This window comes from Trichomycterus rosablanca, chromosome 7, assembly GCF_030014385.1.
Source record: "Trichomycterus rosablanca isolate fTriRos1 chromosome 7, fTriRos1.hap1, whole genome shotgun sequence".
Lineage (NCBI taxonomy): Eukaryota > Metazoa > Chordata > Actinopteri > Siluriformes > Trichomycteridae > Trichomycterus > Trichomycterus rosablanca.
The window spans coordinates 36,755,095-36,769,229 of NC_085994.1; the positions used below are offsets into that span (position 1 = coordinate 36,755,095).

Sequence of the window (14,135 nt, forward strand, 5' to 3'; positions counted from 1 at the left end):
GAATAGTGAATCCTTGGGAATCCTTGACAAAGCCTTCTTTTGTGTGTCCTCCTCTCCATTATCTCCATCTTGGACTTTATGTGACCCGTGCAGTGGAGTCCAGGTGTGGTCCGGCTGCCCACACACATAACGTCAGCTCCTGTTTACTCCTGCCATTGTGCTCCAGAATCTTCCTGTTTGTTCTGCAACGCCTGAAAGACTCAGGATCTCGCCTCTGGAGGCAAAAAAGACCAGTTTAAGTTGTTAGTAGTGATGATGGGAAATGAACAAAGGTTAAGGTTTTGTTTGAAAATGGGATTTGCTGCTTGTAATTGGTTTTATAATATAGAATTATATTTAGTTAAAGCTTTTGCATTGTGGAATCTGGGGACCTTGCTTTTATCCCTACTTGTGTTTACTGTCTGAACAAAGTTTGGCATATTCTCCCGGCAACTATATGGCTTTTTTCCCTTTTAAGTTTTCTTGCAGCTTTTAAGAGAAATGACCAATGATGATTGGCTGCTCTCATTATGGAGCTACATGTGACTAATAGTTTCTGTTTCTTGCTCTTTACCTGTATAAAGTGGCAAATAATACAGTATCTATACATCTATCAGGTCTGTCTAGTTTAGCCCTTTGGTTTGTGCAGTGCAATTGCTCTTGTTTATTGAGAATAACTGACTGTTTTGGGGAATAAACAGCAATTTTACTCATCCTTTCCATTTTATGTGGAAAATCTCGAGAGAGTTTTGTAGGTGTCAGTGGTAACGTGACGCCTGGCTGGTCTTACTGAGAAGCCAGGACCTGCTGAGCTGTAACTTTTAGTCGTGTATGGCGGAGTGATTCACGATGGGAGTTGCAGCTTAGCATGATCCAGCTGTTTCCAGTCTTGTATGTGTGTGTGCCCCCCTCTCTCTACATATATGTTCACATTTGGAAATACTCAGATTGTGTGTGAGTAAGTGTGTGTGTATGTGACAGAGGCACTGACTGAGGAGGGATAAGTGGTTAGTACCGAGAAAGTCGAAGCAGGCAAGAGATTTGGGCCTCTTTGGGTGCACACATAAGCCGTCTATAGACAGCTGTGGGACAGGGGGAAGGGCGCCGTGTGTGTGTGTGTGTGTGCAGGAGTGGGTGGGTTTCTGTTAGAGGGGGCTGTAGAGTGAATACAATCAGTGCTCTGTTTTCATAAGACTTGTGGTATGTGTGAGCAGAAACAAATGTGTTTAATTTAGCCCTCTTTTCTGTTGCTTCCACCCAAGCACTTTCTCTCTTTCTACTGCTCTTTCCTTCCCTCTCTCTCTCTTTCCTCTGAAAAGCCTGGTTTAAATGGTGGCACTGAATTCAGCCTCTCTTAACACAGGCTCTTATTGAAGGCCTGGCACTCACTCAGCTCTGCAAGATCAAATTTACTCTCAGGCAAATATTTATTTTCTCTTTTCCAGCCAATGAAGGGGCTCGCTTTTTTCCTAGCAGAAGTTTACAAGTGATTATTATGCCAGCGGGTAAGGCGGTACATCTGGTTGCCAATGACAACCCTATATAAGCCGGGCAGCCCATAATCATCAGAAGCGACAAGTCTCATGGCTGAATAAGAGTTTTATGTATTTTAAAGTTGCAGCATTTTAATTCCCGTCACCAGATCTAGATCTCTGGATCGTTTATAAAAGTTTATACCACTATAATAGCTCGGGCAGTAAATTCACGCTTACACGCAAGTTAATAGTATCCTGCTGTGGTGCTTTTACAACGAACATCCAGTCAGCCATTTCACAGCAAGCCACAGTATCTGGTTTTTATTATTTAAAAAAAATAAAAAAGTGTGGCTAATTGCTGTGCGATCACCCGCCCACTTTGGTCGTAAAGGACTCAACAGCCCAAAACACACTCGGATGATGAGTTGCAGTTTTAAACCTGTCTGCTTTTGGCATTTTTCACCGCTACAGGAGAGCCCAGAGATTTCAGCTCATGCTCAAGGGGGAGGTGGGGTGTAACCAGATCCCTAGGTACTGAGAACCTCAGAACGGCCTGGTAATTGACTTAAACTATATGGCTACCTTTCCTCTGCCCCGAGAGAAAGCCTCCTTGTGCCAGACGCCCTGATTATTTTCTTGTGGTTCTAATTATGCGTAAGGTTTCGCTCGAATCTGTTGTTTTCCGGAACACAATAGCTTACTTATTCTGTGGAGTCTACTTTTAAGGCCAGTTTGAGCAAGCAATCTGCATTCTCTCTGTCCTTTCTTTCTTTCTCTATCTCTCTCTCTCTCTCTCTACCCCTCACAGCATGGTGTAAAAGAAATGCAACTGAAACAGGATTATTACAACAGCACTCTTCCTCTAGAGGAAGTCATAGATCAGGATCATGTCATGGCCAAATTTCAGCCGTGACTACGATGAGCATGACAGCTGTGACAATAGCTCCCATATATCTGTGTAGAGAAAGGCTTCAGGAAATTTAGGGACATTTTGTTGAAAAGACGTTTTCATAGTATCGATAAGAAGTTTTAATAAAGCAAGTCAGTGCATACGAGTGGGTTCAGATTAAAGAAATGCACAAAAAACTCTTACACTCTGCATTTATAATTTTCCAACAGTGTCAAAACCATTCTGCACATGGTTGATGAGCCAAAATGTTTGGACCACCTCCAGAGTTGTGCATGTCGTGGTCAGGAATATATTAAATGTTGCGCTGATGGTAGTTGCTCAAAGTTAACGTGGTGAATGCAGCAGATATGATCAGGCATACAGACCTGAGTGACTTGTGGTCTGAGTAGGGACAAGCCACGATTCACAGACATATTGTTGGCCTTAGGTTTTGATACTGTACAGTGCATCAAACCCTTCTGTTTCTGGGACTGTGTAGATGCAGACCAAAGTGCCAAGGCTAACTCCTGTCCAGCATCGCAAGAACTGGATATAGGGGCGATAGAATAAAAATGACTGGTTGGTTGAATCTCGTTTTCTCTAAGAGCATATGGACGGTCAGGGACGTCTGCCACATTTACTTGGGGAATTTAATGACCAGAGATGCTTTATTACAGATCCAAATACTTCTCCATCAGATGTCTAGTGGAGTCCTTGTGTCAGTGGGTCAGCATTGTTTTGACAGCATGTTAGGAGGGTGGTCCTAATGCTATGGCTGATCGTTGTGTGTGTGTATAATAGAGAGAGAAAATCTGCTGGTTTAAAAAAGTGATTTAGTTTTACCTGCTGCTCAATCCTGTTTAGGGTCACTGTGGATCCAGCACCAGCTCGAAATAAAACATGAAAATTCCCAGTTTGGACAGTTTGCTAGTCTGTTGTAGGGATTAAAGGTGTAAATCATAAAGTGTTGGCATAAAGTCAACAAAGACAGTTTGTTCTTTACAATAATTTTTAAAGGAATTAAGTCAGCTACTGGGTTTACTTTTCACTTGTTGCTTAAGAATTTTTCAAAGAGTTTTTTTAATAGAAAAAAGTAATTGTACAGGCTTTAGTGATAATCTCCCCCCCCCCCCCCCCCCTTCCTTGTGTTTTCTTTGGCTGGACTGAGACCGTTCATTTACTTTTCTGGTTCAGTGCATGCACAGCATTTTTGCGCTAACCTCAGTTGATAATCCCGGCGCCGTAATATTTTTAAACATTTAAGTGGTGTGTTTCGCGGTGACACTTCGTTCACACTGACGCTCCGTCACTGCTTCAAGTGTAGACTGAGCTACTCTGAAGACTTAAGTTGTCAAGTATTTAAAAACAAATCTTCCCATCTTGCATGAACCTACACACACACACACACAGACTCACACACACATTGTTTTTCTCTCCAGCTCTTACCCCAATCCCTCTCCACTAAGAGCTCTATTGTGCCTTAAGAGGCCTAGGAGTCTGGCCCAAAAAGGGTCGGGTTGCCACGGAGACCGGTGCACTCTGGCAGGTTAACCTTTGACCCAGCTTTTAGGGCTGTCAGGCAGTGAATTGCAGAGCCGGGGAGGCCGTGCGGGTCACAGCGGAAAACACTTCAATTTGCTCTGTCCACAGACTTTAAGTGATTAGCCTAGCTCTTGGCCACATACTTCAGATAGAGCACCATCAGCCTTGCTCTAGCTGCATGCTTGAGATACGGCACCCATCTGAGCATGCCCAACTGCAGAGTTCCGGGGCCTGAACTGAACAAGGGCATGCTAAGATGTTTTTTTTGCCACACAGTTCACGGACATTGACACAAACACAGACTCCGTCTTGGTGCCTGGGGAGCAAATAAAGCATCGCTTAAAATTTTGTCTCGCCTCACTGTAAACAGCTCACCAGCCAACTCAAACAAACCCTGTGCCTTGAGCAGAGTCACTAGTGCAGCCAGGTTTTCTGATGAACTCTACGTAGCTGGGCTGTGATCAACGTGGCCGTGTGGAGTACCTGAGAAGTTCGATCTCGGTCAGGCATGCTGTCGAGTTCAGTGTAAACAGGTTTCACGTTGCATTTCCTGGGACGACTGCTAAATCATTTTAGGACTTTTCTTTCCAGCCACTAAGTCATAGCCGTATAACCCAGCTTCCAGTTTGTTGGGCTTGGCTGTTTGTCAGGACTTTCCCCCTAATTACAGCCCCATTAGCAAGCTTGTGTCTTTCATTTGCCTAAGAATGGTTTCTGTAATTATTTAATTTACCACAGACTCCAAACAATAGAGTCTAACTGCTACTGGGTGGGTCTTTCTGCCCCCTCTTGTGTGTCAGTACTAGTTTGTGCATGCAGCCTGGACTAACAGAAGGTGTAAATGAGCAGTATTAGGCAGGTGATGGACTTTAGACAATAGACAGCCATGTTGGTGGCAGTAGATACTATCAGTGGTGATTAGCAACTTAACACAGGGGCCTGCAGGGGGGCCCATTTGGTGTTGGCAGGGGAGCTTAAATAAGCGCAGGGCACACATCAGGTGATTGACATTATCTTCTGGGTGTGTTTGTGTGACTGGGAATGGTGTGCTGGATATGGTTAGGCTGCAGGATTGATTGGTAGGACTGTTTGTGTTTGATGAAGGTGGTATGGAGGTGCTTAATAAGTCATGTTCCATTAGTATTTGTTTCTGAATTACAGTTTTTTTAACTATTCCTTCACAAGACTTTGTAAAGTCCATGGATACCCTGCGAGAGGGTTCGTTATTTTTTTGTCGAGATCAAAGTTGTGAATTTGTAAGCGTACAGGCCCGACGTCATTGTTTTATACTGTGCAGACTGTATTTAAGTCAGCCATTAATGAATGTAAAAACACTGGAGAACATTCGACGCAAGGCCATTGCTGGGCAATACACAAACTCACTTACTAAATCTTAGACAGTTTAAATTCAGATTGACCAATCCACCTCCTGGCAAGGCACCAAGACCATTTGCTATAACCCTAAGATTTACATTAACAGCATTTAGCAGGAGCTTTTATCTAAAGTGACCTAACATTGTGACCAATATTGTGCAAGCAATTGATGACCAGTTGTTGTTGGACTCGTCGGAAAAAACGGCGTTACTTCAGTCCTTAACAGTCTCGTCCTTATGGTATTTTGGAGCTTTGCACAACTTCAGCCCTTACACTAGGAGAGCCATTCTTGCTGTAAACTATACTACAGCTGCCATTTGCCATTCTTTTTGTGGTCACTTGATGTCATTTCAATAAGTCGGTGGTTATTCCAGTCAATAAAAAGGCATTTTTACCCTCAGTCAGTGTGTAGCTTTGCTGTCACCAATGTCTGCTGATTGACTCTGTTCTTATGAACCACTGTCCTTGAAATTTTAAGGTCTAAAAACAGCCTGACGCTCACTGTATCCCTCTGTCAGTAAGGCCAGAATTGAATCCATTTGTTTACACTCAGAACTTTTCCACTCTTGGCATGGTAATAATTTGTGTTTACTTTTTGCTGATGAAAGCTGCAGTATGTACCCTTGTGGCAATTAATGATTTGAAGACCGGCAAATTCTGGCACACAACTTGCAGAAGATTTATAACGTCAGTTGTGTGGTACAAATTAATCTGTTGGTTGCAAGTCAGTACACATAGTTCATAATCATTCTGTAATACATAATATTTTCTTTTTGAACTTGGCTGCTTGCTAGTTATGTTTATAACACTGAACAAAACACTCCAAATTTATATTTCAGCTATTTTTCTTTCACAAGATCAAATCTTCAAACTTTCTAAAGTTTTTACTCCAAAAGCCCTGATTTCTGAAGTGGGTAGCCCAGATTGCTACCCCCTGCCCGACTGAACATTAGTCTATTTGGGTGCTGCTGGCAACCTTTTGCTTTTCCCTTACTAACAAATGCCCCACACATCTGCCTCCGTGTATCCCTGGCACTCCCTCCTCAGAGCTGATAAAACCTCCTGGCTCCTCTCCCCCATGCTCTCGTTCCATGAAAGAACCCGAACAATCGGACCCAAGCTCTTGGCACCCACAGAGCCCTAGAGCATATGCCATATTCTCTCTGTACAGAGAACCAAAGGCGCCCGCCTTGGCGTCTTTTTCCAAACTCTTTTGCCACCTTTTGTGGACTGTACAGCCCTCATTACAAGCACTAGGCTCCGACTGATGTCAGAAAAGTGAGGTGATTGCCAAGACGAAGTACTGGAAGATAATTAGAGAGAATGGGATGGAACAGACAACGTTGGAGAGTAGAAGTTTGTTCAAGCCCTAGTTTTTAAAGTCAAGGGAGGCACCAAAGCTTGTTGAGCTGAGGGAGATGCATCATGTATGAATGGTTAATGCCTGACAGACGTGTTGTGTGTGTGTGTGTGTGTGTGTGTGTGTGTGTGTGTGTGTGTGTGTGTGTGTGTGTGTGTGTGTGTGTGTTTTTTGGTCCTTTTTTGAAGGAGAATTATTTAAAAAAAATTTCAGCAATTTTAAAACAAGCAAATTTCTATATAATTTCAGTGAAAACAAGCATATCTATAAAACAAGCACTATCTATAAAATAAAATGTAGCCCTGTTAGGACCACTTGATGTAGCCAGAATCCTTTTAGCTGCTTCTGTACTTTATGGGTTTATTCTCATTTGCACACCTGATTTGACACAGTTTTTACACTGGTTGCCCTTTTTGATGCAACCCTCCTATTATTATACAGGCATTAGACCTGCACTGAGAGCGCCCTGACAAATGCACCTCCCAAATGGCCAAGCTGTTATATCTCTTTAACAGCATATATTCAAATTCAAGTCAGATTTATCTGTATAGCACTTTTCAAATGAACATTGGAGGAAAAAACTGCATTCTTCTCAAGTGGCCTAGAGGATGTGACATTACAGTACTTGTTTTAGAAGTGTTTCTGTTCTGCTCAGTGTCAGAATTGTAAAAATCGAGTAAATCCTGGTATAACTGTTATAGTAAAAGTTGGCAGATTGATGCTGAGTTGTACTAAATTACACAAATGTATTTATTTTATATAATAAAAAAATTGCAATTGCCGCAAGTACGTGTGAATCAGCCCCGGTTCTGGACTGCTTTGCTTGGGGGGGCAGTAAAACCTAATGAGGGGGCATGTTGATAGTCATGTTTTTGAAGCCAGAAATATATTCAAGGCTTGATTTGTGCATGAATGATGACAGCCAAGCTATTGATACTGGCTTAAAGTGATGTATGAGGTAAAGAAATAAAAATGCATGTTTTCGAACTTAAACTTAAAACCCAATGATTAAAAAATACATGTTGATGATGTAAATGGAGAAAAAAGATTATCTAATTGTATTTCATTTTAATACGCCCCCTTAATTAAATTGCCATTACTAATAGAACAACTCTATTTCTTGAAAGGCTTTAATACAAATTTAAGTCAAAGCTGACAAATGTACCTACACACAGACTGAGAATATTCAAACGTGGAAATAGGAATGAGTGAGAATATTTATATTATTGGGAAATTAAAATATAAAGAAAACAAAAAAATACTAATTCTGTAAAAAAAAAGTGTTTACCAGTATACCTGCCTCTCGCTCACACTAACAGAACATATACTGCCGAACTGAACTGTTTGGGGCAGTCTGCCGATTTTTATATGACTCAAAGAGCCAATCAGGAATAAGCAAGGAAATATCTTCACACTGTAAAACAAAATGCATTTTTGTGATTGGTTCAGAGATAATTTTAAAAATAGCCGTTGCTTGCATTGTGCTTGGGGGGGGCAAAGACACAATTTGGGGGGGGCAATGCCCCCCTCAGCCCCCCCTAGCGCCGGCCCTGGTGTGAATGTACTTAAAGTAAATATTTTGGACATATGTGGAGCTGACACGAGAGTGTGAATGAGTCAGTGCATGATTGCCTGTGACTGACTGGCATCCCTTCCAGAGTTGGGTTTCTAGATACATCGTATCGAAACTCAGCTCTGCCTTTCCGACTGGGTTGGGCGGCAGTATGAACAACGTTTGGCTGTTGTTCAGGGTTAGGGGTAGAGTCGGAGCATGGGTCCTCATAACTGGTACGACTGCGGCCCCTGCTGGTTGACTGACCGCGCCTGCACAGGGCTGAGGAATAACATTGAGGGGGGTGTGACCCTCCGTGCGCAGTGTCACTCGGTGTATGAACTCGGCTCGTGCAGGTGAAAAATGCAGGCTGTACTGACTGCGTGCCGGAGGGGGCGCAAGGCAGTTGAGTGGCGTCCTCAGTCAGCGGCAAAAGGGTCGAGTCAGTATAGAGGACACAATCAGGGTAATTGGACACGATTAGAATGGGGATAAAAGTTAGTTGGGGGGAAAAGTGGGAAAAAAATAGATAATAAAAAAAAAAAAAAAAAGAATGAAACAAATTGACTTCTGGCTGATATCTCTTGTGTTAATCAGAATGTTCTCAGTTTGATATCCATTCATTTTCAGATTTTATTAATTGTGGCTTGTTTGTTAAGTGTAAAAGTGTGATGAGCCCCGATGTCATGCCACTCTTTGCCTGCGTTGTTTTAACTGAATTTAAGGGCACCTGCAAAGCATTAGTGGGTTAGTGCCTGCAGAACATAATTACTGAATTAAGTTTATATGTATCTTTCCAAACCTCTTCAGTAAAACACTTAATAGAAGTCTGAATAACTGCTTCTCTCTCTCCTACTCCCACTGTGTGTGTTTCCGGAAATGGATTTTGCTGACCAGCAAGCGCTTGCTTCGGGAGTCTGGCCGTGTGTGCCAGCTTGAGGACAGTTTTAGTGCCACTAGCCCTGGCCCTCTGCTCTGTTTAGACAGGCCTGAAGTGCTAAGTGGACAGGATACCAGCATACGCAAGCCCACGGCAAATGCCTCCGTGGCAGTATTGAAAATGTTAGTAAAACTTGTTGGAAGTAAACTAAGTTTTGGACATTCCGGTCTAGAAAAATCACAGTCGATTCGCAGTGTCATTCCTGATAGTGCTGTGTATCAGTGCAGTTGATTCTTTTCAGTCTTTAAAACTGGAGTGGTTCTGATCCCCTGGTGTGAGGCGGAGTGGGTAGGTGGAATCTCAAAGTAGAGAAAGATCGGACTGATTTAGACTCGGTGCTTGTTTTGGACTTGTGGTATTTTTTGCCTGGCAGAGGTTTCGTGGCTGTGTCCAGCTCTTATGCAGTATATCTTGCCGTATGTAAAATGAGCCTCTCCCCTCTCATGCCGTCCTGCCATTCAGATCTGATGTCAATCCCAAGAATTTCCTCCCTTTCGGATGGGAACGAGGGGCCCTCACTGCGCTATCTCACTGCCCTTCCCCCTGCCGCTGGCCCCCCAGCTGTCAGGAAACAATACCCTGTGCCTGCTCCGACAAACCTCATTCCTAAAAATGTTTTTCTTCCCCCTGCCTCCTCCCATCATCCCCCTCTGTCCCGCTCTTCCCTTAGCGCCGTAATGCCTTTTCCATTTTTAAACATGCGGCCGTGTAAACTTCCTCCGTCATTGTCCGGCATTAGAGCCTGGACGAGTTGAAGTTGGCAAGTTTGTAGAGGCTCCGAGCTAAGGCCTAATCCAGCGCTGACCTTGCTGACCCCGTTCGTTCATGGACAGCTATAAAGCCCACCCATGAAATCAGTTGAAATGAGTGGCCTGACACACATGAATACCGGTTGTATTACGTTTGCAGTTAATGTTCATGAAAAAACCTTGTTCTAGCCGTTTTACCTCAGTTTGACCCTAGTTAACTGTATATGGCCTCGGGCAGCTTTAGATTAAAGATGGGAAAACGAGAAAATGGTTCAACTTTTGCAAATGTGATCTCTTAGATGATACATAAATAAAACAATAATAATATGTAGTCTGTTGTTAATGGATTAAGTGATTTGGGTTAGGGTTTTCAGCCTTGTAAGGTGGGCTGTAGTTGGTGCAACGGTAGACGATAAGCAAATGTCGCACATATGCATTAAAGTCCAGTAATATGGGACGTAGGTTGGGAACCACTTTTCATAGGTCTAGCTATTATGAAATAAAAGTAGAATTTTAGAAATTGAGAAAAGTCTGGCACACAGTTCTTTATTTCCTCACTTTTAAATAATCAGTCTTATTTTATAAACAACTTTCATTTGAACTAAGGACCATGTAAAGCCCTTTATAGGGGTGTGTGTGTGGTTGTTTTTGTTGGTGTGTTTGTGTGTGATTTAGTTGTGTTAGTGTTCGTGCATGTGTTTGTGTGTATGTGAGTTGTGTGTGTTTGTGTGTATGTGAGTTGTGTGTGTTTGTGTGTGTATGTGAGTTGTGTGTGTATGTGAGTTGTGTGTGTTTGTGTGTATGTGAGTTGGGTGTGTTAGTGTTTGCATGTGTTTGTGTGTATGTGAGTTGTGTGTTTGTGTGTATGTGAGTTGTGTTAGTGTGTGTGTATGAGTTGTGTTAGTGTGTGCATGTGTTTGTGTGTGTGTGTGTGTGAGGTGTGTGTGTGTGGATTGTGTATGTGTGTGAGTTGTGTGTTTGTGTGTATGTGAGTTTGTGTGTATGTGAGTTGTGTGTGTTTGTGTGTATGTGAGTTGTGTGTGTTAGTGTTTGCATGTGTTTGTGTGTATGTGAGTTGTGTGTGTTAGTGTTTGCATGTGTTTGTGTGTATGTGAGTTGTGTGTGTTAGTGTTTGCATGTGTTTGTGTGTATGTGAGTTGTGTGTTTGTGTGTATGTGAGTTGTGTTAGTGTGTGTGTATGAGTTGTGTTAGTGTGTGCATGTGTTAGTGTGTGCATGTGTTTGTGTGTGTGTGTGAGGTGTGTGTGTGTGTGGATTGTGTATGTGTGTGAGTTGTGTGTTTGTGTGTATGTGAGTTGTGTGTGTGTGTGTATGTGAGTTGTGTGTGTGTGTGTTCATTATGTTAATGTTTGTGCATGTGTTTGTGTGTGTGAGTTGTGTTAGTGTTAATGTGTATGTGAGTTGTGTGTGAGTTGTGTGTGTATGTGAGTTGTGTGTTTGTGTGTGTGAGTTGTGTTAATGTTTGTGTGTGTGAGTTGTGTTAGTGTTTGTGTGTGTGAGTTGTGTTAGTGTTTGTGTGTGTTCGTTGTGTTAATGTTTGTGTGTGTGAGTTGTGTGTTTGTGTGAGTTGTGTGTTTGTGTAAGTTGTGTGCATGTGTGTTGTGTTAATGTTTGTGCATATGTTTGTGTGTATGTGAGTTGTGTTAATGTTTGTGTGTATGTGAGTTGTGTGTTTGTGTGTGTTTGTTGTGTTAATGTTTGTGCATATGTTTGTGTGTATGTGAGTTGTGTTAGTGTTTGTGTGTATGTGAGTTGTGTGTTTGTGTGTGTTTGTTGTGTTAATGTTTGTGCATATGTTTGTGTGTATGTGTGTTGTGTTAATGTTTGTGTGTATGTGAGTTGTGTGTTTGTGTGTGTTTGTTGTGTTAATGTTTGTGCATATGTTTGTGTGTATGTGAGTTGTGTTAGTGTTTGTGTGTGTTCGTTGTGTTAGTGTTTGTGTGTGTGAGTTGTGTGTTTGTGTGAGTTGTGTGCATGTGTGTTGTGTTAATGTTTGTGCATATGTTTGTGTGTATGTGAGTTGTGTTAGTGTTTGTGTGTTTGTGTGTGTTCGTTGTGTTAATGTTTGTGCATGTGTCTGTGTGTGTGAGTTGTGTTAGTGTTTGTGTGTATGTGAGTTGTGTGTATGTGTGTTTGTTGTGTTAATGTTTGTGCATATGTTTGTGTGTGTGTGAGTTGTGTGTGTTTGTGTGTATGTGAGTTGTGTGTTTGTGTGTGTTCGTTGTGTTAATGTTTGTGCATGTGTCTGTGTGTGTGAGTTGTGTTAGTGTTAGTGTTTGTGTGAGTTGTGTGTTTGTGTGTTGTGTGCATGTGTGTTGTGTTAATGTTTGTGTGTATGTGAGTTGTGTGTTTGTGTGTGTTCGTTGTGTTAATGTTTGTGCATGTGTCTGTGTGTGTGAGTTGTGTTAGTGTTAGTGTTTGTGTGAGTTGTGTGTTTGTGTGAGTTGTGTGCATGTGTGTTGTGTTAATGTTTGTGTGTATGTGAGTTGTGTGTTTGTGTTTGTTGTGTTAATGTTTGTGCATATGTTTGTGTGTATGTGAGTTGTGTTAGTGTTTGTGTGTTTGCGTTTTTGTGTCTGCCGGGCCCATTGCAAAGGATGATGGGAAAAGCTCATCTCACAAGTTGGCATTTTTTAGACTGGAAATTAGCCTAGCAGGCCTGCAGTAATCCAGCTTTCACCCATAAAGCGGAGTGTATGGGAGTGCTTGCACAACAGCTTTTATTAGTTTTAAATCTGGGGAGCAGCAGGGAGAAAATGTCCATGCACATGAAAATCTGCTGTATCCGGCTATTAAACTGATCCACAAACCAGATGTGTGAGCTGAGCCCCGAGTCCACGGGCCGAGGAGGAAGTCGAGGGGGAAAGGAGGGGGTCTCCCGGGGATTAGCCAATCACTGCACTTGTCAAAAATTCGGTGGACATCGGGACACCTGGAAACCACAGTCGGACCACACGGAGGAAATCGATAATGGGCGCGTTCGCGTAAAACGACAGGATCGTAGGAAAAAAACGGAGATGCACCCGGGTTAAGCGGCGCCGTGAGGGAATGGTCAGAAGGTCAGGGCAATTCACCAGGGCATGTTTGGTAGAGCTGAGCTCTCGCCACTGTCCTGCTTTCCCAGCGCTCTCTGCGGGACGTCCTCCCAGCTGTCTCACACACTCGTCCTCTGTCCTTCTCGATGGGATTCCACAGATGGGCTCTTGTAGAAACACATTCCCCGACAAACGCCAATTTCACACTCCTCTCCCTCCACTGTGCTTCCATTCCTCACGCTCACTGGTGCTGACACACATGCTCTCAGCACACACTCGCAGGTGCTCGCGCGTGTGTGTAACTGCTCTTCGCTGACCGTCAGCCTGTTATTTACGAGTTTTCCTTTTCCTTGTGTTATTGGGCGAAGCATTCCATCCAGTCTGTACACACAGCACAGTGTATGTGTCAGTTGACATTAGTCAACGTTAGACACGCAGGCGCAACAATGTCAGACACGCAGATACAAGTCTGTTGATTGAGCGGGTGCCTGTTGCACCTGCTGTTGTCCAATATGTATGAAATTGGAGGGGTTAAATGCCCACCTTGAGGGTGGCACGGTGGCGGCTCAGTGGGCAGCACTATGTAACCAGTAATTACCTGTCCTGTCATGAATGTAACCCAAGTGTGTAAAACATGACGTTAAAATCCTAATGAATGAATGCATGCCCACCTTGATGCCTTTTTGTTTGGCTTGATGCTCATTATCATCTTTCTCATTTCCACAGTATCTTCAGATGAAGTGGCCTCTGTTGGACATCCCCAGCTCAGCTGCATTAAAGGACTCTAGATCACCCACACCAGGACATTTGGTAAGTACACATGTACACACACACACACACACACACACTTGTCGCATCATGTAACGTTTTTCAGTCATGCCAACAGTTTCTCCACTCATAGTTTATGCACAAAAACTGTTCGAGAAGTTTCTGTACTCCCCACACTGTATTATCCCAAACTGCAGGGTGTGAAGGAATCTTTTGGGCTGCTCTTATTAGGGGCCTCCACAGTGGCTCATTTATCCGCTCATTCATTATGCCAAATGCCCATTTTTACGCGGCCCTCTTGTTTATCCGGGCTTGTGATCGGCCCTAGGGAAGCACTAATATGTGTCCCATCAATGGCTTGGTTTACATAATGCCATGCACCTTCTGTGTTAGTAAGCACAGTCACCAGCAACGTGGCTCCTAACATTAAACCACATCAAATAAATACACAA

General features: G+C 43.0%; 1 protein-coding gene across 1 annotated transcript in view; it reads left to right on the forward strand.

Moving 5' to 3' along the window:
* The window catches only part of tcf7l1b (transcription factor 7 like 1b), a 43,839-nt gene that overhangs the window by 17,306 nt on the left and 12,398 nt on the right, over positions 1-14,135 (forward strand). Inside the window, exon 4 of the mRNA XM_062999349.1 lies at positions 13,642-13,725. Within this exon, the coding sequence (XP_062855419.1) occupies positions 13,642-13,725 (84 nt within the window). The remainder of the gene's footprint in view (positions 1-13,641; positions 13,726-14,135) is intronic.